A 26,421-nucleotide genomic window follows, 5' to 3' on the forward strand; every position below is an offset into this window, starting at 1 on the left:
GGGCGTAAATAGAGTACAGGTGTTAAAAGCACAGATTTAGGAAAACATTCAGGAGGCGGAGGCCTGCGCTTTCAATCGTGAGGCGTTTTTGGAAGCTGATCTAGAAGGTAAAGGTTCGGGGTGACTTAGGTGTTGGGCAATAACTTGCTTTTGAAGGGGTGTTATGGTACTGAATTGGGCCATAATTACAAAAGGTTTGAAAAGTGAGAACTGGGGAGGTGGTTTTGAGCATCAACCTAGGGATAATTCTAAGGTTTTTTCTAGCGGGAAAACGTTAATGCATACAAGTTAAAAGTAGTACAATTCAGTGTAAATATTAACGCGTTGGAGTGATTTAAATGCACGTTTTGACAACAATGTTTTTAAATTGTAGAGTACCCCTGACGAAGGGCCGAAAACAGGTCCGAAATGCATTGGGTTATTTGGATCAATGAATGGATAACACTTATGTACCGCGCTACAGTATAAGGCCTGGATTGGCATGACTGCAGTTGTTAAGGATTTAAAGAACATAAGTCGTCTCTCTTGTGTCAATAAGAACTATGGATGAAAACGTTTATATTGGAAGAAATTTGAATAAAAAGATGAAAATTGATATTTTGGCATCAGAATCATGCTTAATGTATGCAGTGCGTCCGTCTGGGGTGTCACATCGCCCCTTTCTCGACACATCCTATTGGGCCCGCATAACAGAAAACAACAGAAGACAATGCACTTTGTCATATGTTACACATCCTATTGGGTCATAAATGTATATCCACAGTTTGTGATATATCAGACACAATTATATCTACAAAAAAGGCCACGGTTGTCCCTCGGATTGTGTTTTCAATTCCGTCGACGCGTTTCGATGGTTTTTCTTATAAGGCCATCTTTTTCAAGACAGATTATAGGCTCAGATCCTCGTCTATTATACTCGGACCTGTGTCACTATGCTCCGTTTGCTTTAAACTATACTTCGTATCTTCTTATTAAGTTTCGTTTTTAAGCGTTGTATATCCTCATACGTCTTATGTAGGATTTCGAAATATTATTTGGCTTGATTTACGGGGTTAATTTACTTGATTTGTGTTGTTCAGCTGGGCGGCGGTAGTCCGTTAAAATTCTCCCTCAATGCGCGCCACCTATGTATGCTAGGTGAAATAGTCCAAGGATTCTCTAGTGTGATCACGATATTGTTCAAGAATAGTACAAGGAGGAGCCCCACAATAAGGGTTCAGTTAAGTAACATCCAGCCATGACGATCTGGAGATTCTCCTTCTGATAGACGACAAGTACGCCTGGTAAATCAAGCCAAATAATATTTTGAAATAGGGACAACCGTGGCCTTTTTTGTAGATATAATTGTGTCTGATATATCACAAACTGCGGATATACATTTATGACCCAATAGGATGTGTAACATATGACAAAGTGCATTGTCTTCTGTTGTTTTCTGTTATGCGGGCTCATAACAGGTTGTTATGTGTACATGAATTGATAATTCTTTAGTAGTGTGAACAATGTGTTTTAATATGTCTTGTGAAATGTATTATTGATTTTAATGAAATACATGTATGTTTTTTTATATAATAAATGTGACAAACATTTGGTCATAAGTTCAATATAATTGCTTGTTATTTGGTATCAGTTTGTACCATTGTGTCTTAACAGAGGGATTGTTACTATATAAAATCCCCCCACATACGACATGGACTCTCCTGCTTGTCACCAGATCAACCACCTCGACAGCCGTTTCTGCCTCTGGGTTGTCAATGGTAATGTTGCCATCTATTTGGGGGGGAGTGGGGCCAATGGTCTGCGCCCTCCCCACCTCCATGGGATCATCCACAAGTGTCAGCTCCCCTAGGGTTCCCTTGTTTGTCTGACCACCGCTTGCTGTACTGGCTGAGGCCCTCTGCTGCACCGGCCTCCTGCCCTCCTGGCATCGTCCAGTGAGAAGAATGTCCACAACTTCCCATCTGTCCTGATCCAGAGTTTAGCGGGGAAGAGCATCGTATATTTGATATCCTGCTCTCTTATGTACCTCTTTACCATGTCGAAGGATAGACTTTGCTTTTGGACAGCCAAGGTAAATTCTGGATAAACCCTAATGGTGGTTTTATCAAATCTGAACTCCCCATGCTTTCTGACCGCTTGCAGGATACAGCTCTGTTGCGGTAGTTCAACATTCTCGCTATGATCATATGTGCGGTTCCGATGCGGGCATCGTCAAACTATGCCTGCCATCAACAGAAAAGAAGTTGGATAGCTCTTTAATCCGCAGGTGGTTCAAAACCCAGTCTTCAACTAATAAGTCCACGCTTGACCCCCTCTATTAGTTACGGGACCTTTACCAGATGGATGTTGTTTCCTGGGCTTGGGCCAGTCTATTTTCCTTTTTGAACACGGTCACTATAGACTTCAATGTTGTCACTCCCTCCTTTAAATGTCGTGATCGAGGAGACTGCCTGTCTCACTGACCTTTCTTAAGTCTGTACGGAGCAGCCCGATTTTTATCATCACGGTGTCAATTTTTGATTTAAGAGTGACTTTGGTGTCTTTCAGGACCAACATGACGTATCTCCGCCTGGATTCTTTCTCTGTGACAGAGTTTTCCTGTGGTCGAGCATTCAAAGTTGCGCTTTCCACCTTCCGTTATATTCCTCAGAAAGGCGTAGCTCTCCATTTTTACCTGCTATGTCTACTTTTGAGCCTTTTTGCACCACATAATGTCCCTCATGATGATCCACACTGCAACACCACCCCTCGTTCACCTGGGCATGACGAAGGGGGTTACTCATCTCAACCAATAGCAGAGGGCATGAGCTCTTCATTCCCTGATGGCCTGTTGATTTTGGCCCCTGGTTAATGAGACGAGGGTCTTCTGCAATGGATAATAGTTCTTTGGACGGTGTTACACAAGGGGCTACACGATAGGCCAGAGCCAACTGCTGTCTGTCACCGATGGAGTTTGCATCTGTTAGCAACAGCCAGACAGCCTTGCCCTCTCCCCACTTTTCCGGGCCTCGCCCAAGGCGGTGGCGGCGCTGCATCGGTGGGGTTCTCACCCTGCAAGAATAACTTCTCAGTTCTCAATCAATCTGATACTTATTCCGCAAGCCCCCTCCCCGTCATATTAATGGCACAGAGGTATGGCGGAGCATCACCTAGAAATGTGAAGAGGCGGAGAATTGTGGGGGAAGCAAATTGGCCTACCTTGCAATTTTGACATTTGGTAATACGATCCCCAACCGCAGAGCTCTGTTACTCACATGCCACAATGTTGCTATAGCAGACTTGCAAACTCACATGGTGCCACTGTGTGTCACATGATTTCAGCTCCCTTCACACGATCCACGATGAGGAGCCGTAATCACACAGTGGCAGGGAAAACGAGCTGAAAACCACTGTAAAAAGTAGATTTCCAGCTCATTTCAGAAGCTGTAGGTAGCCTATGTCTATTAAAAGGTGTGAAAAAACCCCAGGACATCGGCGACAGCCTCAATGACCCTTTTTGTTTTGTTTGGGGAGGGGGTGGGGCCCTGGTGAGGGGCAGAGTGCTTGTTAGCTCTTGGCACCAGGCCCCACCCCCTCCTCGCACGGTGAAGTTATTTTGTAAGTTGGCAGGTGTGCTACAGTGTTGCTCTCCTGTTGTCATGCGGCTGTGCATCTGTCAGTGCGACCCATTTGATCCGGTGAGCGCCGCAACCAGGACACCGCACCATCCTCCACTCTGCCCGATGCATCTTACAGATGTCGGATAATTAATAGGATATTGAGTGAATGTGCCCGCGGCTTGCCAGATCTTCCCTAATGTGCCGCCATGTCCGGCGCTTGCCCACAAACCCCCCAAAACACCCTTTGTTGGTTTGGGGCTTTGCTAATACATTTAGCATGATAGGAAACTGTTGGTTCTTTCAACAGTGTTGACACACCTCCAGTGCTTAATTTGTGTAAGTGCCTGTTGGTGGTGGCTCAGACACTCATTTTAGGGGGCCTAGGCTATTTTCTCATCATACTTTTTCTCAGAGCAAGAGAGATCAAGGAATAAAAAAGGGGAAACCGTTAAAAAGAGACAGTAAAAGTAGAATGGTGGCAGAAAGAGGCATGATATGGAATCAAGACTAAGTGGCCCTGGTATTTGACAACCCCAGCATTTGGAAGCACCAGTGGTGGGCTCCTACAAAAAACTTTGAGCCCCTACAAATACTTTTTTTTTTGGCACTCTATAGTTCCTTCTGTGTCTTTTTGTGCTGAAGCTTATGGCTGTTTTTCTTCTTTGCTTGACTGGGTCCATGATAAAAGTGTTGTTTGTGGCTTAGCATGGTTGAGATATCACCGTAGAGGTCTTCCAGAGGACATTTGAGGTGATTGCCATTACTGGGCTATAGCTTGCCTCTGGCTGCTCAGTGCTGATGATTTTGGACTATCTGCCGGCAATGGGTCGGGGTGGTTGGGTTCTGTGGCGTATGAGGGTGTTTCAGGTTTCGGAGGTTGTGGCAGATGAGAAAATTGTCTAACCAAGTCTGCCATTACACTTGTTCATTGAAGAGTTCGATGTAGATGTGATGGACTTGCCTGAGAAGTGCAATTTTGAAGTTGGGAGAAGAGCTACATTTGGAGTGCGATTTTGTGGTTAAGAGAACGGTCACTGTAGGAAATGCAGTCCACTGAGACATGGAGTCACTAAGGCAGAGGAGCGTCGCCCCACTGAACAATTAAAAACAGAAAAATAAAATGATGATAACCTAAGGCTATTATTATTTTATTAAAGCTTACTGGCTTAGTTGGTTGGGGGTGGGGCTGGGCTGTTTAGAGGCTGGGGGAGGAGTGGTAGGCACTTCCTAAGTGCGCATGACATTTTGGCTGCACTTTCCATGTTCTCCACCCAAGCTGCATTACTGCTGCCCCAGAAGAAGAGAAGAGGATGGAGGAAAGGTGGCGGCCGGCTAGCTGGTTGCATCCACGTGTTTTTTTAAATTCCCTCCCCCCTCTGCTAGTCCCCCTGCCCCGCCCCACCCTCCCACGCCCGTTCAGTAGCAGCCGCTACTGGCTAATTCCAGTGTAAATCTGGAGTTTTTTGACAATAGCTTCATATTTCCTAGAAAAATTTAACGTTTACAAGAAAACTGAAATGTATTTTGAAAGCGAAAGGTTGTTCGTCTTTAGTGGTGACTTTGCCTAGCAGCTCTTCATGGCCTCATCCATCTGGTAGCTTACAACAGGCAAGCAGGGGAACATTTGGAGTTGGGCTCTGTCCAGGCCCCCTTCTGGCAGATTTATTTACATCACTTTCCAGATAGAGAAGCCAGGCCCCCTTTGCAAGGATGTCAGATGCGCCTGCCGATAATGAGTCAATTTCGCTGATTGACAAAATGAGGCATTTTTCCTCTCATGTTTTTCTCATCTACAAATGTCACCATGAAAATGTATTTCTGATATTTCAACAATGGTATTTCTAAACAGTACTGTGCTATTTAGTGCATGTTAAATATAAAACAGCAGGGTCTTCTAGTAAGGGCCTGAATTATAGTTTGATGGACAGGGTACTCTGTCACAACGACGACGGAAAAACTCGTCTGCCAAACTGTTGGCCAGCCTGCTCTCTTGTGAGTCAGGGGGAGCACCAGGTTTATTCAGACTAAGTAAATATTACTCCTTCTGCATAAACCTCCCTCCGACGGCGCAAGGGAGGACTGGCCATTGCAGGTACGCAATCCAACTACCGGTCCTATTTAGACTGGGCTGTCTCTTGTTTTTTTTTTTTTTACTGTCTGTCATTGCCAGGAACATCCTGGCAGTGAGGGATAGTAAAAATGAGGGAGGCCATGCACCCCTCCCTTCTTTTTTTACCACAGCCCTGTGGAATAGGGCCACGCACCCCACTCCCCAAAATAAAAAGCTACTGTCACCCCCAGGTTCTGGCGTATCACGGGGGCGGGGTTGTTTAACCCCTTGAGTGCCCATGACGAGATGGTCTCGTCATGGGCCGCGGTTGCGCTGTGCCCATGACGAGACTATCTCGTCATGAGCCCCGCCCGCTAATGAAACGCCCGGCACAGGGCGTGGAAAGGGCGGGGCACTCAAGGGGTTAAAAAGAATCGCTTTAAAAAAACTTATGCTGTGGATCCCTTGGGGCCAAAAACATTCCTTTTAGGGGAGGGGTTTCATCCCCCGCCACTCAAGGTCAAATCTGCCCCGGGGAACTCATACCCTGGGGCCATATATAAATTATAGGGGAGTGGGGCACAGGGCTTCCCTCCCTGAGCCTTAGAAGACCCCAGGGACGCCAAAAACATTAATATTAGGGGCCGGGCGCGTGGCCCCCCCTCCCCATTCCTTGGGACAAAAATTAATATAGTGGATCGTGCACGTGGCCTCCCTTCCCAAAACGAAAGAAGCCCAGCGGAACCCACAAAACATAACATTCTGGTTTGTGGGAAGAGCCCCTGCGGTCTCAGCCGTCTTCCGCATGGGATCGGCATTGCTCCCGCTTAGCGGGAGCCGCTTCTTCCGCTTGCTGCCACCCTCCCCTTTCTTTAAAAGTTGACTTCGTGGGTTGCGATCCTGGGGCCCAGGATAAGCTCAGGGACGCAGCCCTGACCAACACCCTCTTCCCCAAATTATGTTTTTTTAAGTGACGAGTGGCCATTTTATTTAATTTTTGCGATCCCAGAGGAGTTCCACAAGATTGTGGCAAAAAACAGCTGCAATTTTTTTTGAGCTGTGGGGGTTCTCAGTAGGACCCTGCCACAAGGTCTAGGTGGGGTCAGGGTATCCCATCCGGCTGTCTTATGTTGTTTTTCCATAAAAAAATGCAGGACAGGGGACTAAGTCCTTGAGTCATGTAATGGCTGCCAGCAACAATTTTATTCGTGTTGCTGGCAGCCAATCAGAGCCCTCATTAGAGTGTGTCTTCTGTGGGAGCGAATTGTCTGAAGGGAAAAAAAGACCCCTGGATCAATCAGAACATAGCTTTTTTATTGGGTTTCAGGGACTCTGGACACTCGTGAGAGTCCCTTGAACCCACCTGTCCAGATATACAAATATTTTTCTTGCTGAATATCTAAAACAACTACTGAACGGATTTACACCAATTTCACAAATAGTATGCTTTCTGGACCAAGATCTCGTTTTCTGCCAAATTTGGTATCATTCATTTAGCAGTTTTTGTGGTATGGCCGTTCCAAAAAAGTCTATAGAAAATGGATGAGGATTTTGCATTTTGAAACTCCCCTTTTTTTGCTGCGATTGCTTGACAGATCACCCCGCAACTTTCCACGCCCAAACTAGGCAAAAATATCAGGTTTTTGGAATGGTTTGTGAAGATTTGTCAAACAGTGCCAAAGTAATTAGCAAAACAAAAAAGGCATTTCCTATGGAAACGCTGACCTAACTATAACTACTACTGCCATATTGTATATATAAATTCTAGTACAGGAGTATCTGCCATAGACCCATTACCGACTTTCAGGCTAACCACATAAGATCAATTCACATCAATTGAATCTAAATAGAACTCATCTATACAGTCAGAAGTTATACTGAAAATCTGGCAAGGATTCCACCCTCTTGGACATATTTTGGATGCCAGGCTGTTACATTAAACAGTGGGGTCGACACTGCAGAGATTTGAACTTATTGTCTTTCGTTTATTCAGAAAGGACCAAATTTCCAAAGACTGGCTGTCGAGATATGTCATGTTTGCAAACATCTCATTGTTTTTGCCATGATTTGCACTTGAGCAAACCTGAAACTATTGAGAGCAATTTGAAGATGCACGGAGCGTATCTTTGCAAATTCCATCTGCTCTTGAACATGTCAAAGAGGATCCAGACGTCTTCGGATTTGCTGTGGTGCAAAATGCATGCATTAGATTGCTGGAATAAACTTGTACTGCTCAATAGTACATGCAAATTTGCTCTTGTGAGGCGCAGTAAGCCACTGAGTTATCTTTCTGGTTTTCCATGTTATGCTATATGAAGTCTAAACACAGTGATTGCAAATAATCATAAACACATCAAACATTGATGGGTATCCATGCCAGATTTTCACAATATCAACATTTGATACATTTATTTACAATCTAAATAATGTAACCAATAGTGATCATGAAAATCCAGAACAGACCGGTATTGGGACCGTGGTTTAGAAACATATAGCAGAATCACTTTCATTAACATAAAATATTGCGGAATCCCCAGGAAATACCAAGGGTGTACTTGGAGTGGATTCCACCTATTTGTTCATATGTTCAGTCCAATAAAATGAATATGCAAATGAGTGCGCGCTCCCAGCAAGCCATGGCAGAGCTTTCCCTTGGCACTGTATGCCAGGATACATTTAGAATCCATGCCCACGCGTGGTACAGTGCAATTACACCCCCTCCTCTGCCGGAGAAGGCATAATTATTCTCACGAAGCGCGGTACCTGCCAGTCAAACTTCCTGGAGCAGGAGCTGAGCTTGCGTCAGAGAACGTGTGGGGGAGGAGGAAGAGGGTGGGAGGAAGGGGGACAATTTAACTAGAGCATTGGTACTAGCAAACATTTTCCCAGGGGCCAAAAAGTATGGTCTATGGCATGCCCGAGAGTTGGGTGCCTTAAGGTGGAGGTGAAACATGTACATGGTGCGGACAACACGCAAAGCCTCCACGTGGCTTCTGTCTGCGGCTCATACTCTAACCTCATGGTACAAAAAGGGGTGGTGATGGACGGAGCATCAGAACCAATCAAACACTCACACCCAGTCAACAGATCTGGGCTTGATCCATCACCGTTCTTTAGCCCACTCTGCCACCCCAGTTCAGACATGGCCATATGCAAATCAGTCTGACCCTGTGCCTCATGGGAACAGTCCAGCCCGAACTGCCAAGCCATGCCTTCCCTGGACTAGAAACAAGCTTCCTAGGACCGGTTTCTGGCATTTCAGCCGTCTTCAGCCAGGCTTGCTTGAATCCAGTGGCAAAGTGAGCAAGGGACTCACGTCTGAGCATACCCTGCCAACTTATGGCGAACAAAGTGGTACAAAAAGGGGTGGTGATGGACGGAGCATCAGAACCAATCAAACACTCACACCCAGTCAACAGATCTGGGCTTGATCCATCACCGTTCTTTAGCCCACTCTGCCACCCCAGTTCAGACATGGCCATATGCAAATCAGTCTGACCCTGTGCCTCATGGGAACAGTCCAGCCCGAACTGCCAAGCCATGCCTTCCCTGGACCAGAAACAAGCTTCCTAGGACCGGTTTCTGGCATTTCAGCCGTCTTCAGCCAGGCTTGCTTGAATCCAGTGGCAAAGTGAGCAAGGGACTCACGTCTGAGCATACCCTGCCAACTTATGGCGAACAAAGTGGTACAAAAAGGGGTGGTGATGGACGGAGCATCAGAACCAATCAAACACTCACACCCAGTCAACAGATCTGGGCTTGATCCATCACCGTTCTTTAGCCCACTCTGCCACCCCAGTTCAGACATGGCCATATGCAAATCAGTCTGACCCTGTGCCTCATGGGAACAGTCCAGCCCGAACTGCCAAGCCATGCCTTCCCTGGACCAGAAACAAGCTTCCTAGGACCGGTTTCTGGCATTTCAGCCGTCTTCAGCCAGGCTTGCTTGAATCCAGTGGCAAAGTGAGCAAGGGACTCACGTCTGAGCATACCCTGCCAACTTATGGCGAACAAAGTGGTACAAAAAGGGGTGGTGATGGACGGAGCATCAGAACCAATCAAACACTCACACCCAGTCAACAGATCTGGGCTTGATCCATCACCGTTCTTTAGCCCACTCTGCCACCCCAGTTCAGACATGGCCATATGCAAATCAGTCTGACCCTGTGCCTCATGGGAACAGTCCAGCCCGAACTGCCAAGCCATGCCTTCCCTGGACCAGAAACAAGCTTCCTAGGACCGGTTTCTGGCATTTCAGCCGTCTTCAGCCAGGCTTGCTTGAATCCAGTGGCAAAGTGAGCAAGGGACTCACGTCTGAGCATACCCTGCCAACTTATGGCGAACAAAGTGGTACAAAAAGGGGTGGTGATGGACGGAGCATCAGAACCAATCAAACACTCACACCCAGTCAACAGATCTGGGCTTGATCCATCACCGTTCTTTAGCCCACTCTGCCACCCCAGTTCAGACATGGCCATATGCAAATCAGTCTGACCCTGTGCCTCATGGGAACAGTCCAGCCCGAAATGCCAAGCCATGCCTTCCCTGGACCAGAAACAAGCTTCCTAGGACCGGTTTCTGGCATTTCAGCCGTCTTCAGCCAGGCTTGCTTGAATCCAGTGGCAAAGTGAGCAAGGGACTCACGTCTGAGCATACCCTGCCAACTTATGGCGAACAAAGTGGTACAAAAAGGGGTGGTGATGGACGGAGCATCAGAACCAATCAAACACTCACACCCAGTCAACAGATCTGGGCTTGATCCATCACCGTTCTTTAGCCCACTCTGCCACCCCAGTTCAGACATGGCCATATGCAAATCAGTCTGACCCTGTGCCTCATGGGAACAGTCCAGCCCGAACTGCCAAGCCATGCCTTCCCTGGACCAGAAACAAGCTTCCTAGGACCGGTTTCTGGCATTTCAGCCGTCTTCAGCCAGGCTTGCTTGAATCCAGTGGCAAAGTGAGCAAGGGACTCACGTCTGAGCATACCCTGCCAACTTATGGCGAACAAAGTGGTACAAAAAGGGGTGGTGATGGACGGAGCATCAGAACCAATCAAACACTCACACCCAGTCAACAGATCTGGGCTTGATCCATCACCGTTCTTTAGCCCACTCTGCCACCCCAGTTCAGACATGGCCATATGCAAATCAGTCTGACCCTGTGCCTCATGGGAACAGTCCAGCCCGAACTGCCAAGCCATGCCTTCCCTGGACCAGAAACAAGCTTCCATCACCACCCCCTTTTGTACCGCTTTGTTCGCCATAAGTTGGCAGGGTATGCTCAGACGTGAGTCCCTTGCTCACTTTGCCACTGGATTCAAGCAAGCCTGGCTGAAGACGGCTGAAATGCCAGAAACCGGTCCTAGGAAGCTTGTTCCCGGTCCAGGGAAGGCATGGCTTGGCAGTTCGGGCTGGACTCTTCCCATGAGGCACAGGGTCAGACTGATTTGCATATGGTCATGTCTGAACTGGGGTGGCAGAGTGGGCTAAAGAACGGTGATGGATCAAACCCAGATCTGTTGACTGGGTGTGAGTATTTGATTGGTTCTGATGCTCCGTCCATCACCACCCCCTTTTGTACCGCTTTGTTCGCCATAAGTTGGCAGGGTATGCTCAGACGTGAGTCCCTTGCTCACTTTGCCACTGGATTCAAGCAAGCCTGGCTGAAGACGGCTGAAATGCCAGAAACCGGTCCTAGGAAGCTTGTTCCCGGTCCAGGGAAGGCATGGCTTGGCAGTTCGGGCTGGACTCTTCCCATGAGGCACAGGGTCAGACTGATTTGCATATGGTCATGTCTGAACTGGGGTGGCAGAGTGGGCTAAAGAACGGTGATGGATCAAACCCAGATCTGTTGACTGGGTGTGAGTATTTGATTGGTTCTGATGCTCCGTCCATCACCACCCCCTTTTGTACCGCTTTGTTCGCCATAAGTTGGCAGGGTATGCTCAGACGTGAGTCCCTTGCTCACTTTGCCACTGGATTCAAGCAAGCCTGGCTGAAGACGGCTGAAATGCCAGAAACCGGTCCTAGGAAGCTTGTTCCCGGTCCAGGGAAGGCATGGCTTGGCAGTTCGGGCTGGACTCTTCCCATGAGGCACAGGGTCAGACTGATTTGCATATGGTCATGTCTGAACTGGGGTGGCAGAGTGGGCTAAAGAACGGTGATGGATCAAACCCAGATCTGTTGACTGGGTGTGAGTATTTGATTGGTTCTGATGCTCCGTCCATCACCACCCCCTTTTGTACCGCTTTGTTCGCCATAAGTTGGCAGGGTATGCTCAGACGTGAGTCCCTTGCTCACTTTGCCACTGGATTCAAGCAAGCCTGGCTGAAGACGGCTGAAATGCCAGAAACCGGTCCTAGGAAGCTTGTTCCCGGTCCAGGGAAGGCATGGCTTGGCAGTTCGGGCTGGACTCTTCCCATGAGGCACAGGGTCAGACTGATTTGCATATGGTCATGTCTGAACTGGGGTGGCAGAGTGGGCTAAAGAACGGTGATGGATCAAACCCAGATCTGTTGACTGGGTGTGAGTATTTGATTGGTTCTGATGCTCCGTCCATCACCACCCCCTTTTGTACCGCTTTGTTCGCCATAAGTTGGCAGGGTATGCTCAGACGTGAGTCCCTTGCTCACTTTGCCACTGGATTCAAGCAAGCCTGGCTGAAGACGGCTGAAATGCCAGAAACCGGTCCTAGGAAGCTTGTTCCCGGTCCAGGGAAGGCATGGCTTGGCAGTTCGGGCTGGACTCTTCCCATGAGGCACAGGGTCAGACTGATTTGCATATGGTCATGTCTGAACTGGGGTGGCAGAGTGGGCTAAAGAACGGTGATGGATCAAACCCAGATCTGTTGACTGGGTGTGAGTATTTGATTGGTTCTGATGCTCCGTCCATCACCACCCCCTTTTGTACCGCTTTGTTCGCCATAAGTTGGCAGGGTATGCTCAGACGTGAGTCCCTTGCTCACTTTGCCACTGGATTCAAGCAAGCCTGGCTGAAGACGGCTGAAATGCCAGAAACCGGTCCTAGGAAGCTTGTTCCCGGTCCAGGGAAGGCATGGCTTGGCAGTTCGGGCTGGACTCTTCCCATGAGGCACAGGGTCAGACTGATTTGCATATGGTCATGTCTGAACTGGGGTGGCAGAGTGGGCTAAAGAACGGTGATGGATCAAACCCAGATCTGTTGACTGGGTGTGAGAATTTGATTGGTTCTGATGCTCCGTCCATCACCACCCCCTTTTGTACCGCTTTGTTCGCCATAAGTTGGCAGGGTATGCTCAGACGTGAGTCCCTTGCTCACTTTGCCACTGGATTCAAGCAAGCCTGGCTGAAGACGGCTGAAATGCCAGAAACCGGTCCTAGGAAGCTTGTTCCCGGTCCAGGGAAGGCATGGCTTGGCAGTTCGGGCTGGACTCTTCCCATGAGGCACAGGGTCAGACTGATTTGCATATGGTCATGTCTGAACTGGGGTGGCAGAGTGGGCTAAAGAACGGTGATGGATCAAACCCAGATCTGTTGACTGGGTGTGAGTATTTGATTGGTTCTGATGCTCCGTCCATCACCACCCCCTTTTGTACCGCTTTGTTCGCCATAAGTTGGCAGGGTATGCTCAGACGTGAGTCCCTTGCTCACTTTGCCACTGGATTCAAGCAAGCCTGGCTGAAGACGGCTGAAATGCCAGAAACCGGTCCTAGGAAGCTTGTTCCCGGTCCAGGGAAGGCATGGCTTGGCAGTTCGGGCTGGACTCTTCCCATGAGGCACAGGGTCAGACTGATTTGCATATGGTCATGTCTGAACTGGGGTGGCAGAGTGGGCTAAAGAACGGTGATGGATCAAACCCAGATCTGTTGACTGGGTGTGAGAATTTGATTGGTTCTGATGCTCCGTCCATCACCACCCCCTTTTGTACCGCTTTGTTCGCCATAAGTTGGCAGGGTATGCTCAGACGTGAGTCCCTTGCTCACTTTGCCACTGGATTCAAGCAAGCCTGGCTGAAGACGGCTGAAATGCCAGAAACCGGTCCTAGGAAGCTTGTTCCCGGTCCAGGGAAGGCATGGCTTGGCAGTTCGGGCTGGACTCTTCCCATGAGGCACAGGGTCAGACTGATTTGCATATGGTCATGTCTGAACTGGGGTGGCAGAGTGGGCTAAAGAACGGTGATGGATCAAACCCAGATCTGTTGACTGGGTGTGAGTATTTGATTGGTTCTGATGCTCCGTCCATCACCACCCCCTTTTGTACATACTCTAACCTCATGCGCCAAGAAATAAAGACAAGGAATTCGCTTTTGATGTAAAACCTGAGAAGGAAAGCAATACTCCTCTTGAGGGTGGAACCAGAAGACCTGGGATCAATCCCAGGTTCTCCACTTGGCCAAGCTGTGTGATACTAAGCAACTGTTTTATTTCACTTGGCCTCCTTTCTCTTCATGACCACACATGAGAGCCCCTTCAAATGCTCGACTTCAGGATGTGTGCTGTACAAAACCTCCTCTTGTGTTTTATTTCTTGAGTGATAATGTTGTTCCAATATTAATAACAACCTAGGCCACACAGAGGGTGCACCTGACAAATGTCTTTCCTCTTGGTTCACTTCTGGCATTGTTGTCCAGAATGGGAGGCGTGAATATTCCTAAATTCATGTTCGAAAATCATCACTTCTAATAAATGGCTTGCAGTGTTGTGATTCAATCTGGCCTACTATGGTGTTTAAGGTGTTCCTAACGATAAGATGTGCAGGGCATCTTCTTTGCATCTTTTTTTGCTTTCTGAATGTTCGTGCTCTGTAAAGTAAACAGCAGCTTAGTGCTGCTGTTCATAAGGGGGCCTTATAAAACGGTGAGGAGGGCCACATGCGCCCCCCGGGCCGTACTTTGAGTATCTCTGAGCTAGAGTCTAAGCAGTACTTAATTTGTAATAGAAAGAGTGGTGGTGCCCAAAGCTCTGCTCAGAAGCCTGAGGCCTGCTCTAATACATAACAGCCCGTCAAATACCAAGGCTGCGTAGTCTTCAAACCACCTCACACCTCTATAATCCATTGTCAGACACCCCCATCCCCTGTCTCTCACTCGTGCAAGTTCCTGCTTTCTCTACTTGTGAGGATTTTCCATTTTCTCTTTCTACTTCTTTCCCCTTTGTGTGTTTCTCTCTGTCTCTTGCTCTTGGGAAATGTCATAACAGGAAAAATAAGTGGCGGTCCTCAAAAATGAGGACTGTTGGTCCCCAGCGACAACCACCAGCTCGGATAAAGCCCTCAGTCTAAGGGGCTGAAATACACTTAAAGGGTCTTGGTTCTCTGTCGCAAATCAGTACCCTTTCCGCCAAACTGATGGTCTGCCCACCCTATTTAGGGTTGAGAGGACTGCCACCTTTCCATCGATGGGGCCCCCCGTTGGCTTTGTCCACAGAAAGCTTCCTCTAGTGGCCCAAAGTAGTAGAGGCTATCGGAGGAAGGGCCTTACACTGCTCGCCCTATTTAGAGTGGACGGAGTGGTGTCCTTTTTTTCCTGTCTGTCACCAGACAGACACACTGACAGAAACAAAAATGATCCCCACACCCAGGCAAAAACTCCCTGGGGTGTTGGATCATTAGTTTTTTTATTTTTCAATAACAAATGAAACATTGACAGATGAAAACTTTGTTAAAGTTTTGAGTATGCCCGTCAAAAGGGATGGCGGGCATCCCAAAAACATTTTGTACCTTGACAGGAAGCACCATGAGGTCCGTGTGTATCAAGGTACCCATATCACCGCTGATCCGGCGGTGATCTCTAAATTTGGCACACGGTAGTCTGTCAGGGTGGCAGATTTAATGTTCTCTGCCATCCTGACGGACAGAGCATCATCGGCCAAACTCCAGATCAGGCTGTAAGATCTCAAAATGTGCCTGGTGCAAACAATTCTTCCATTAAAAACCTGAGGTGCAGAGGGCTCCCTCTCTCTGTACGTTGCAAGATTGCCATTACTTCACCATGAGGAAAATCACAGATCTCCAAAAATACAGTAAAGTCTGGAATTTGGCCACTAACTCTTCTGCCCTTAAAGAATCTTACAACTCAAGGGGTTTTCAGCATTCTGCATTTGTTCTGGAAATGCTTGTACGTCTTTCAATCTCTCTCTTTGGCCAACAAGCCTCCTGTATGGATAACACATGATATGTATTCTCTTCCTGCCTTGTCTAATCCATCCATCAGTTTATCCCTCCTTCTGTCAAGTCTACAGAACAATATAATGCACAATGGCTAACTATATATATTTAAAATAACGAGACACAATAGTAAATGATAAGGCAAGATTTGCAAATGCCACGAGAACTGGCAAAGACTAAACCATGCATGTTCTGTGGCATTGCAAGGGGTAGCGCCCTGCAGGGATACATTAACTGGGCACTAGAATGTGAATTACAGGGGCAAATCAAACTGGAGTCCCTTGTGGAGCTTGCCAGGCTTGACTGCGTCACCTGCCAGAGAGATGCCCTGTCTTTGCACTCTCAAACCTTCCTGATATACCCAACTCCTCTGCCATGTGTTCAGCAAAGTCTCCTCTGTGTTTCCTTGTGAAGATTCCAGTGTTCCAGATATAAATGCCTTGCACTGGTGCCAGTTGTAGCATAGAGGCTTTGTATAGGGATTGCATGGGTCCATTAAAAACTCTATGGGGAATTCTACTGGTTGAATTAAAAATGCCACATCAAACCATATTACTTCTTTAGAAACAAATACCCAGTTCCAAGGTGCTGCTGGAATAAGCGAAGCGGAATGAACCCCATGGCTGTTCATTGTATGTCCTTAAACGCTTATTCGGAATGGAATTCCATGGTAGGAATCCAGATGCAGGCCTTTGGTGAAGTCAAGGAATTACATTCTCACAAGACTCCTCTGCCCTTGGCCTTTCAGGGACTCTGGACCGTGGAGCAAATATAATTTCTCCATAGGCCGTCCTGGTCCAGCTCAGGTGCTCTTTCATTTCACTGACCCACAGATAGTCCACCCAGCCTGTCTCGAGCTGCTGCATAGGATCCCTGCCCTTCCACTGGACCAACTCACTTTTCAAACAGTCTGGCTCTTCACCTGCTTTTCGCCAGGTGCTCCAGAGGTTCCAGGTGCTTTCATTGGTCTGACCAAGCCATACTCCAGGCCGCCTCTGCCCTAGTGCCGCAAAGCAGCCAGGCAGGTTCATTTTGTCGGCTCATTTATAGGGTAGTCCACCTCTCCCTAGGGGCTGCATACTATCAAGCTCTTTCATTTTGCTGACTCATCAATAGAGTAGTCTCCACCACAGGCTGCACAAGACCCAGGCTGTTTCACTTTGATGACTCATTTATCAGGTGGCAGGTACAGCATAGAGGCCAGGCTCTTTCCGTTCTATGACTCATTTATGGACCAGCCTTCCTCTGCCTGGGGCTGCCTTAGATATAAGGAACTTTCATTTCGATGAGTCATCTAAAGGGTAGGCCACCCCTCACCCAGATGCAGCATGGGAGGCAGGCTATAGTATTTTGCTGATTCATCAATAGGGAAGTTCAGCATTCCGCAGGGGCTGCATAAGATACACTCTCATTCTCTTTGATGACTCATCTGTTGGGTGGTAAAACTACCCTTAGGACTACATAGCAGCAGGCCCTCTCATTTCAATGAATATATTGACCTGTCTACCTCTGTCCAGGTGATGCCTTTGGTATTCGCCTCTTACATTTCGCTGACTCATCTCTTCTTTCTCCCCAGAGGTGCCATATGACCGTGAAGCCTTGAGGCAGCGGCTCCTGAAGAACATCATCCAAATGGACCATGGAAAGGATATGGAGGTCCCCAAAGTGGAGAGCAAACATACCCGCCGGAGGGCCGTCGTGACCGAGTAGAACCATGAGGGCACGGCCAGCAAGTGCTGAACACTTAATAAAGAGTATATATTTTTAACTGTCAATGCCTCTTTTTTTTCTCAAGTTGTAATGATACTTTTTATTTTCAATAGGGGATAATTTAATAAATACACTGGGGAGGGAAGCTTCCAAGCCTCACAACTCCATGTGATTAATGAGGGGTTCTTTGCTGACCGCCAAAACCCTGCATACAGGGTAGATAGAGAGGCGATGGGTCAAGGGTGAGGAGTGACAGAGGCATAACGCAGCATACAGTGACGGTGGTCAGGATTTTGTGGGCTGCCACAAGTTTCCTGGGCTGGCAGAGGCATACCGCAGCATACAGTGATGGTGGTCAGGATTTTGAGGACTGCCACAAGATTCCTGGGCTGGGCCGCGAGGCTCACGGGCTCGACACCACAATGGCACAGTCATTTATTGTCAGAAGTGGGGGAACTCAAGGGATTTATGAAGTGGGAACTGGTGGATATAGAACACTTGGGTGATGTCTGGAGGGACCAAGCCATTATCCGATTTGAAGACCTAAGCCAAGAATACGCTCTAGCAGACTCTGCGTGTGTTCGATACTTGCAGCTGGGTCATGCTTTTTGCTGCTATGTACAGGAAGGTGTGCAGATGTCTGAGTCCTCCCCTCTGGAGGACCGAGTTCTCACGGAGGCATTGCCAGACAAAGGGGTGCCAGTGATCTATCGTACATTGGTCAATAACTCCCCGACCCATTGGGACCACTGAAAATGGCGTTGGAGGGGGGATGTGGGTGACCTCAACGATGAGGACTGGGCTTAGGCTCTTCAGAGCCCATGAGAAACAGTCATACACACTTGTTTCCAACTGATCCAATTCAAAATGCTTCACCGGTCCAACTACTCACAGACGCCACTGCATAGAATAGGCAGGTTTGTGACTCCACAGTGTAGAAGGGGATGCAAAGGTGAAGGTACCTTTTTCCACGTCCTCTCGGAGTGCCCACTTATACTGGAATTCTGGACTAAAACAACAGAGATAATGGCCCAGGTCATGCTGGTGGAGGTGCCTCTGGATGCAAAATGGTTGATACTGGGGATTACTGGGGAAACAAATAACATGGCCTAGATACAATGGGATCTGGCTACAATTGGCAGCCAGGGTGGCCAAAAGGAATATAGCAATGGCATGGGGTGCTGCAGCATCCCCGGATTTTGCAAACTAGAAAGCTGACCTGGACTTGTGCCAGGGGCCGAAACAAATTATTTACAAAGCCAGAAGTTGTCCCAAAAAATGGGAGAAAGTGTGGGGGGCCTGGTGAGGGTACAAGGATACAGCTGAAAGAGGGCCTGGAGACAACCTCCAGGAGGGGGGAGGAAAGGGCAATCAGGGAGATATATGTGTGTATTCCAAATGATAATAGGCCTTAAAAGCACCACTTGTGAATGGATGGCAATGCTTATCCTGAAATGTACCGAACCAAAGATTTATGGAAGGATAACAAATGTTGACTCACTCTCTACATTATGCTGAAAGGAGCTTATGCTGAATTAAAAGAGTTACAAAAAGAAGCTCACCAAAGGAGGGAGTACCCCTAACCAGACCTCAAGCCCAACAATCCACCCGGATAAGCCATAACCTGGTGAAGCCATAAACAAGACACTGCGAAGTTTGAAACATCAAGGGCCAGATTATCAAGACAACTTGCTGTGCTGGGCTGCATCAAATGGAGAGGGCAGGAATGCGCCGCATTTACTAATGGTGCATTCCTGCTCTCTGCACTGGTGCACATTTGGCTGCCAAGCTCCAATGCAGGCACCCTTGCACCATGGTGCAAGGTTGCCTGTGTTCCGCCCAGAATTGTTTTTGTGCAAGAAAGCATACATTCCTGCACTAAAACAACCCTTAGGGAATTTTTCCCCTTTCTAAGTGTGCTGCAGCATGCAAAAAATAAAAATAAAATCAAGATATTTCACCTTATTGCGCCACTCCTGGAAAGGTGCAGCATTTTGATGCATTCCCAGGTTTGCTTGTGTTAGAAAATCTGGGAATGTGCCAAAATACATGGGTGGCTGCATGGGAACAGCCACTCTCCACCGATGTAATGCCTTCCCAGCGCAGAGTAACACAGCGACTTGTGCTGCCTTGCGTTGCTCCACATTTACTAGACCATGTACAGCCACGCAAGGTGGCTCTGCGTTGCATAGTAAACCTCAGTTAAAGGCTTGCATTCCACTTGCATCACCTTGCGTGATGAAAGGGTAAAGCAAGCCCTTGATAAATCTGGCGCCAAGTGGCTGAGGAGCAGAGGCAGAAGCAATCACTCCAACATACCCAGACGACAAAAGTACAAAGCCCCCACAAAATCAGAGTATGAACCCCTAGATGACAGAATAGAGGCAAGAAATACTGGTCAAATGGGCAAAGAACTGCACTACACAAAGACGCCCAAAAGACTGTCTAGTGAAACAAAGCAAGTGGATCAAACAACAGAGAGACTGGAGCACTGCATGCCTACCAGCACCAAGGAGAGGAGGAAGAGAAGCACCAGGCCCACAAACAGAACAAGCATTGAAAATGCAATAGGTCTCGCCTTTGATTAAGTTAAAGCCATTTGCTTTGCTAATGGTATTGTATAGCAAAGCAAATGGCTTTAACTTAATAAAAGGCGAGATCTATTGCATTTTTAATGCTTGTTACTTCCCTTTTACCAAGGGGGGCGAAGGTGTCATTACCAGTCTCTTGCTGGGCCGGCCCAATAATGTACACAGATTGAGCAGGGGCAGGGGGCCTGAGCATAAGTAGCCTCACTTGTATTCAGGCGTGGTTCACCATTGTGAACTAATTCATGCACAAAAAGTCCTGGCAACATTGGCATTTTTTATCTCAGTGAATTTAAGAAAACATGCCTCTCTTAGAGAACCCCTCCCCTTCATGTTCTTAATACTTAAAACACTGAAGCAGTGTTTTTTCGAAAAGGCGCAATCCGCAAATGTGGGCCACATTTTCTAGGGTGCCAGGGCCTATTTTTGATTCCAATCCAAACCTGTGCAAACCTATGGAATGTCTTTCAGTGTGAGGCACTAGCCTGGTCCCCAAGTAAGAAGGAAGAGTTATCCTCTTCATCAGCAGATGCGGCCAGAGCTGCTATGGAAGGCTGGGAGATGGGACCAGTCCTGCTATGGGAGGCTGGGAGCTCTATAACTTGGCAGCTCCGGGTCTGGGGGCGGCGGGAGAGCTGAGCTGTGAGTGCAGCAGGTAGGGGGAGGAAGGGGCGGGAGCGCGGTTGGGGCATGGCTGGCTCAGGCTGCAGGTGCTGGTGTTGTCATGCTGCCGGCGGTGTCTGCGGCTAATAGGACCGCTTCCTGGGGCTTCTGTAGTCGTTGGGTGCTGTGAGGGGCTTTCGCGGCTCCTGCAGGTAGCACCACCAGGCCAGGATTCAGAGCAGTCAAAGCCTTGACAATCTCTTCCCGACTGACGCCACTGGATCTCCCTGGCTGGGGACTGAGGACCCGCCGTACGAGACATGCCGGGTGTACCCGTGGGGGGAGGAAACGAGAGCACCGGAGGCAGCCGACAGCTGGGAGGAGTCGCGGCCGGTAGGTGCGTTGCTGCTGTGCTCGGCGCTCCTCTACTGGGGCCCAGGGGGCTGCATTGTTAATGTTTATATACTTGCTACGCCGCTTGCCTTGGCTGTGAGTCCGGGTCAGCTGTGTGTGTGTATGTGGTGGGTGGGGGTGGGTGAGTCAGTGAACCATTAAGTCCAGCTATGGTTTATTATTTCATGGAATAACAACAGCAGCGTTGTACGCCCCTGAAGATGGAGGAAACAGATGGTGCATCTCCTGCACGCATGAGCTCATACACACTGAGAAGTCCACAGAAATGCACTCTGACAATCCAAAGTCCAGGGTCCCATAAGACACACGAGCACACGCCGATAAACAAGCGCTCGCCATGATGTATTTGCTCGGCTTTTTCTGCTGTCCCACTTGGATGGCCTCGCCTGCTAAAAGGTTTCTTGTCTTTATGGGGCCCTGTGTTTAGCCCCATAAAGATAAGAAACCTCTTGCGACGCAAGGAAGGCAGACGAGCCCGTCCAAATGGGACGGCTCAGAAAGCCGAGCAAATACGTCACCAACAGCTCTTTTCCAATGGCTGGTCACCGTTTAGCATCAACGGTGACACCAGCCAATGGAAAAGAGGGGCGGGGCTTAATGCCCCTTACAGAAAATACCCCTCATCCTTAAATCTCGCCAGCGAGACTGCGCATGTGCGCAACCTACGCTAGGGAGACCTAAAAACTGAGAAAGACCAAGAGCTGATGTCTCCGGCAACCTCCAACTCACTGGAACAATCACCCAAGCAGAAAAACCAGGGGCGGACAGGCCGTAGTGAGCACCGGGTGTTTTCCCAGTGGGCTGGAAGGGTGGAGGCCGGTTTACGAGTGGTAGTTTTGTTACTGGGGTCCAGTTTTGCAGCAGTGTTGCAATATAGGCCCCCTGTAAAAAAGCATCAGCAGTGCTAAAGCCGGCGGCAGCAGTGCTTCTCACCGAAGAACGGCAGGACAAAGGGAATGCAAAATCCTCAATAGCCTAGAAAAAAAGCCATAAGAGGCATTCACGAATCCAGGGGCTACATGGAAAGCCCAAAGCCATGGCCATTGCCACTAATCAGAAACCAGGAAAGCAGAGGAACTGGGCTAAAAAAGAAGCTGCCACGGTCATGCAAAAGAGAAGAAAGCAACCTACCTCAAATTCTCAACAGGACACAGGGAACAACATGGGCGCAGCTCTAGAGCTGGAAGACAAGAGGGCACAGGACAGAACTCAGCACAAATGAGACCCAGCACAGCCCGAACCAATGACCCCTGCTACAATCCAAAGAGGGAAGCAGGCAGGGAGAACAAACGTTATTTCAGCCAATGGCAGACACCCGATAGGACCAGACCGAAATGACTCCAGCGACAAGATTTTTCCCACCATTTTTAGATCAGATCCCTGCAGGTATTGAATTGAGGCACTTCTCCGTCAAAAGCATAGGACAAGTCTGCCAGCCAGGAAGCGGAACCAAGATGGGCAAGAGTCAGAAGGAGTGTGCCGAAACAGCAGCATCCCAGCTCACACAAAGTCTAGGCAAGAACAAGAGACAAGGAAGCTGTAGCAGAGCCCCACAGACCTCTTAAAGCACAACAAGCAAGAGTGAATATATCTGCTCAGAAAACACTACTGAACGACACAGTCAGCTCCACACGGAACAAATCAAAAGCTGCAGAGGGGAGACAGTCTCAGCATGCCAGGCAACCCACCAAAGGAGCCCCTCTGCTATTGATGGAAAGTAAACAAAGCCTCAAGCCCATGAAGAACCCAGGGCTGGAATCAAAGCAGAGGCCGGAAGTGAACATGTTTATAGGCCTGAGCAACAGACAAACTCCACACAATGGAAAACCATCACCCAAGGCAGGCTGGACCACAACACACACCAGCCAGTAAGACACCGGAATCGAAGTTCCACCAGCGTGGCCTGCAGAAAACATCAGGTATATTTACAAACGTAATGACAAAAGATCTGGCCTCTTCAGCTAGACTTAACAAGCATTGGCATAGCCAATAGGTCTCGCCTTTGGGACCTTATAAGTGTTTAGCCATGCAACAGTTGCATAACTAAATACTTATAAGGTCCCAAAAGCGAGACCTATTGGCTATGCCAAGCGGCCGTGAAAGTGATCGCGATCAAACATCAAAGCGGCCTTGTGGCCATGAAAGTGAAAGTAATCGCGGCAAGCGCGGCGCGCGCCCGCGCACATGCACTGTAGCTCTAGGCTGGCCTGGTAGCACTTTTTGGAGCCCTCTCAATAAGTCTCGGGGTAAACGCTGCTAACCAGGATCAACAAACAGTACCTGTCAGGCTTCTGGGGGCTGCTTTGATCTTTCCCTCGGCTTGAAACGGACGCCCGGTTCCCCTGCCGCTGTCGCCTCGCGCCACCTGAGGCTGCCGCAGGATAGGACCTCAAGCCCCAGCATTCCCCTCAGACCCGCCCACTGACGCTGGACGACGCGCCCGGAGGCGCTATATTTTCCGAGGCTCCCTCGGTGGAGCGGGGGTAAACGCTGCTAACCAGGATCAACAAACAGTACCTGTCAGGCTTCTGGGGGCTGCTTTGATCTTTCCCTCGGCTTGAAACGGACGCCCGGTTCCCCTGCCGCTGTCGCCTCGCGCCACCTGAGGCTGCCGCAGGATAGGACCTCAAGCCCCAGCATTCCCCTCAGACCCGCCCACTGACGCTGGACGACGCGCCCGGAGGCGCTATATCTTCCGAGGCTCCCTCCGCGTCGCGGGATCGCGCGCGGGTCGGCGCCGGGAGAAGCCCGGGACAAGGGCGGGACCGTCTGTGGCCGTCAGAGGCCAGAAGAGGCTGGGCTGGGCCGGACGCTGTGCAATCGATCATTTAAAGGGTTGCATCTGTATGTGCCCGGGCAATAATGCACTTTTGCACCTGACTTTTAATAGTTATTATTTGTGTTGCTGATATATCCAGTTTGTCTGGTAATATCTTAAGTGATTTTCTATTATAACAATTTAATTATTTCTGATTAAGGCGTTTTGGAGTGTTTAGTTTAGTTTTACATTTGTGGTTTCATTTCCTTGTTTAATAAGTTAAGATGTCTACACTTAATAAGGAGTCTGTCCGTTCTAATTGTGCCACCCTCGATAGTTATCTTGTGAAAGTCGTTGATAAAATTAACAAAGAACGACGACTTTCTCTGGGCCGGGGGTGCCCTTCAGACTCCCTACCTAATATTCCAGATTTAGCTATTGTTTCACCAATATCCACAGTAGACGGTGGTGTCAATATTGAATGCTCGCAACGTCCCGCAGTGATCCCCGTACCTGATCCTGACCCTATCTTGAACATGCCAGAACCGTCAGACCCATCATTAGCCTTATGCTCTCCGGTTTCGAGAGTGCAGAGAGTGCTAAGATCGGGGAAGGGTGTTGTTAGGCCAACATTTCAAAAACGTGGAGGGAATCATAATAAAAAAAGATTGGATCCCCCGTCTAAGTGTGCAGTGAGTAACTCACCTACTGTTGTCGAAAATACCCAAGTAACATTAGACCCCAAGCAATTAGAGTTCCTAGTTAGTCTGATAGATACTAAGTTTGATAAAGTCATCCTGCCTTTAATGGACAAACTTGACACCCTATCATTAGAAATTAAGAGACTGGGGGGGCTTCTAGATTCCCACTTAGGGACTAAGGCTAATAGAGCAGATCCATTAGATCCATTAACAGCTATGGTTTCAGAACCGGAAACTCTTAACATCCTTAATGAGAGCCATTGTCCTAATTCCACAGCTGAACCGAATTTGGCGGTTGGTTCTAATATTCCACCTTTATCTGTGGTAGTGGATAACCCTTGGAAGATCGTCAATAACTCCAAAAATCATCCCAAGGGGCCCAATTTACCCCCAGAATGTGCCCCCTACGTGGCAGTTTTAACTAACGTTCCCCCACTTCCGGACAAGGGGTCTCGGGGCAATCTTGAAAGCCACGAGTCGCTTAAGAATAAAACAGTGGCCTGGTTAAACCGTGAGTGTGGCTACCCTGTGGCCCTGTCTCACGTAATTTTAACTACTACCAGAGCCAATTGGATTGGGAACTCGCCTAAAAGCATTAGTGGCGATTGTGTGATCATTAATTTTAGCGACCCTCAATTAGCCACTACAACTTTGCTTAGAGCCACCTCACGACCTACAAATGAACAGGGCATTTCTCTTAGACCACTTGGGTTTTTTTATCAACACGTTATTAGTAGACCCCTTAATGTTTCTAGCAGGGGTGGGGGCAGTGCCTCAAATGTGCCTAATAGTTTTGAGTTAGTTAACTCCAATCGGTTCCAGTGCTTGAGCGGTTTGGATTGTAACGACTGACTGATTTCTGATGTAGTATACCGTGAAGACCAGGATGTTCACTGCGACACAGCATCAGTAAGTGTTACTTCGGGGCTGATAAGAAACGTTAGTCCCCCCCATGATCACTGTCCGCCAATTGATTCTGGTACTGCTTTTGAGGGGGCTATAAGAGTACCTTATATAACCAATAACCATAGCAAGCGTGCAAGTGTTTCCCCCCGGGACAAAGGCTCAGAATTATCAACTAGAAGTCATTTTGTTAGTTGGAATATTGCTGGCTTAACTTCAAAGGAAGCGAGCTTGGGTTGGCGAGAGTTTATTAATCTTTTTGATATCTGCTGTTTTCAAGAAACTTGGTGTAAAAAATTTTCGGGGTACAATGGATATATCTCTTATCAGTTACCTGCAACTGCATCCATTTCTGGTAGAGCCAAGGGAGGGCTTTTGGTCCTGATTTCTATCAAAATTCCCATTATTGTTAAGAAGCATGTCTTAGTGGGGACCCATGCACAAATCTTGTGGCTGTACGAGAAGGATGGTAGAAATATTCTTTTAATTAATTTCTATAATAATATTTTCGATAGTACCAGGTATGCGGTGGTAGATTCCTTATTCACTGCTCTAGAAGACATTATTAATGGTTCTAAAATTGTTTTTGAAATTATTTTCGCAGGGGATTTTAACATTTCTGTTTGCCCCCTCTCTAGTCATTGTCCGTGCGGAATTACTAACCGATTTGGGGACGTGGATCTCCATTTTCCTCATGATAAATATGGGGACTCTTTAAACCATCTTTTAGCGGCTTTTGACATGGAAATTCTGGATACCAATAATAATGACTCTGCAGAAAGTATCCCGACATTTACAGGGAGGGGGGCTAACACTATCATTGATTTTATATGTTTGTCTTCAAGCCTTGTTCCATGGAGTCTGGCTCCCAAGGTTGTGGACATCGTGCTTAGCGATCATAATTGCATAATTTTAGAGGTGTTTTTTTGGAATAAAACATCTGTAGTATCAT

The 26,421-nt window shown here is 48.1% G+C and overlaps 1 protein-coding gene across 7 annotated transcripts in view; it reads left to right on the plus strand.

The window, feature by feature from the left end:
• The window catches only part of CCDC63 (coiled-coil domain containing 63), a 158,599-nt gene extending 141,032 nt beyond the window's left edge, over positions 1 to 17,567 (plus strand). For all 7 annotated transcript variants that reach the window (XM_085634102.1, XM_085634105.1, XM_085634107.1 and 4 more), the window contains one exon: positions 17,369 to 17,567. In XM_085634102.1, the coding sequence (XP_085490228.1) occupies positions 17,369 to 17,502 (134 nt within the window). In that variant the 3' untranslated portion in view covers positions 17,503 to 17,567. The remainder of the gene's footprint in view (positions 1 to 17,368) is intronic.
• Positions 17,568 to 26,421: the final 8,854 nt, after the last annotated feature.

This window comes from Triturus cristatus, chromosome 11 (assembly GCF_964204655.1).
Source record: "Triturus cristatus chromosome 11, aTriCri1.1, whole genome shotgun sequence".
Classification (NCBI taxonomy): domain Eukaryota; kingdom Metazoa; phylum Chordata; class Amphibia; order Caudata; family Salamandridae; genus Triturus; species Triturus cristatus.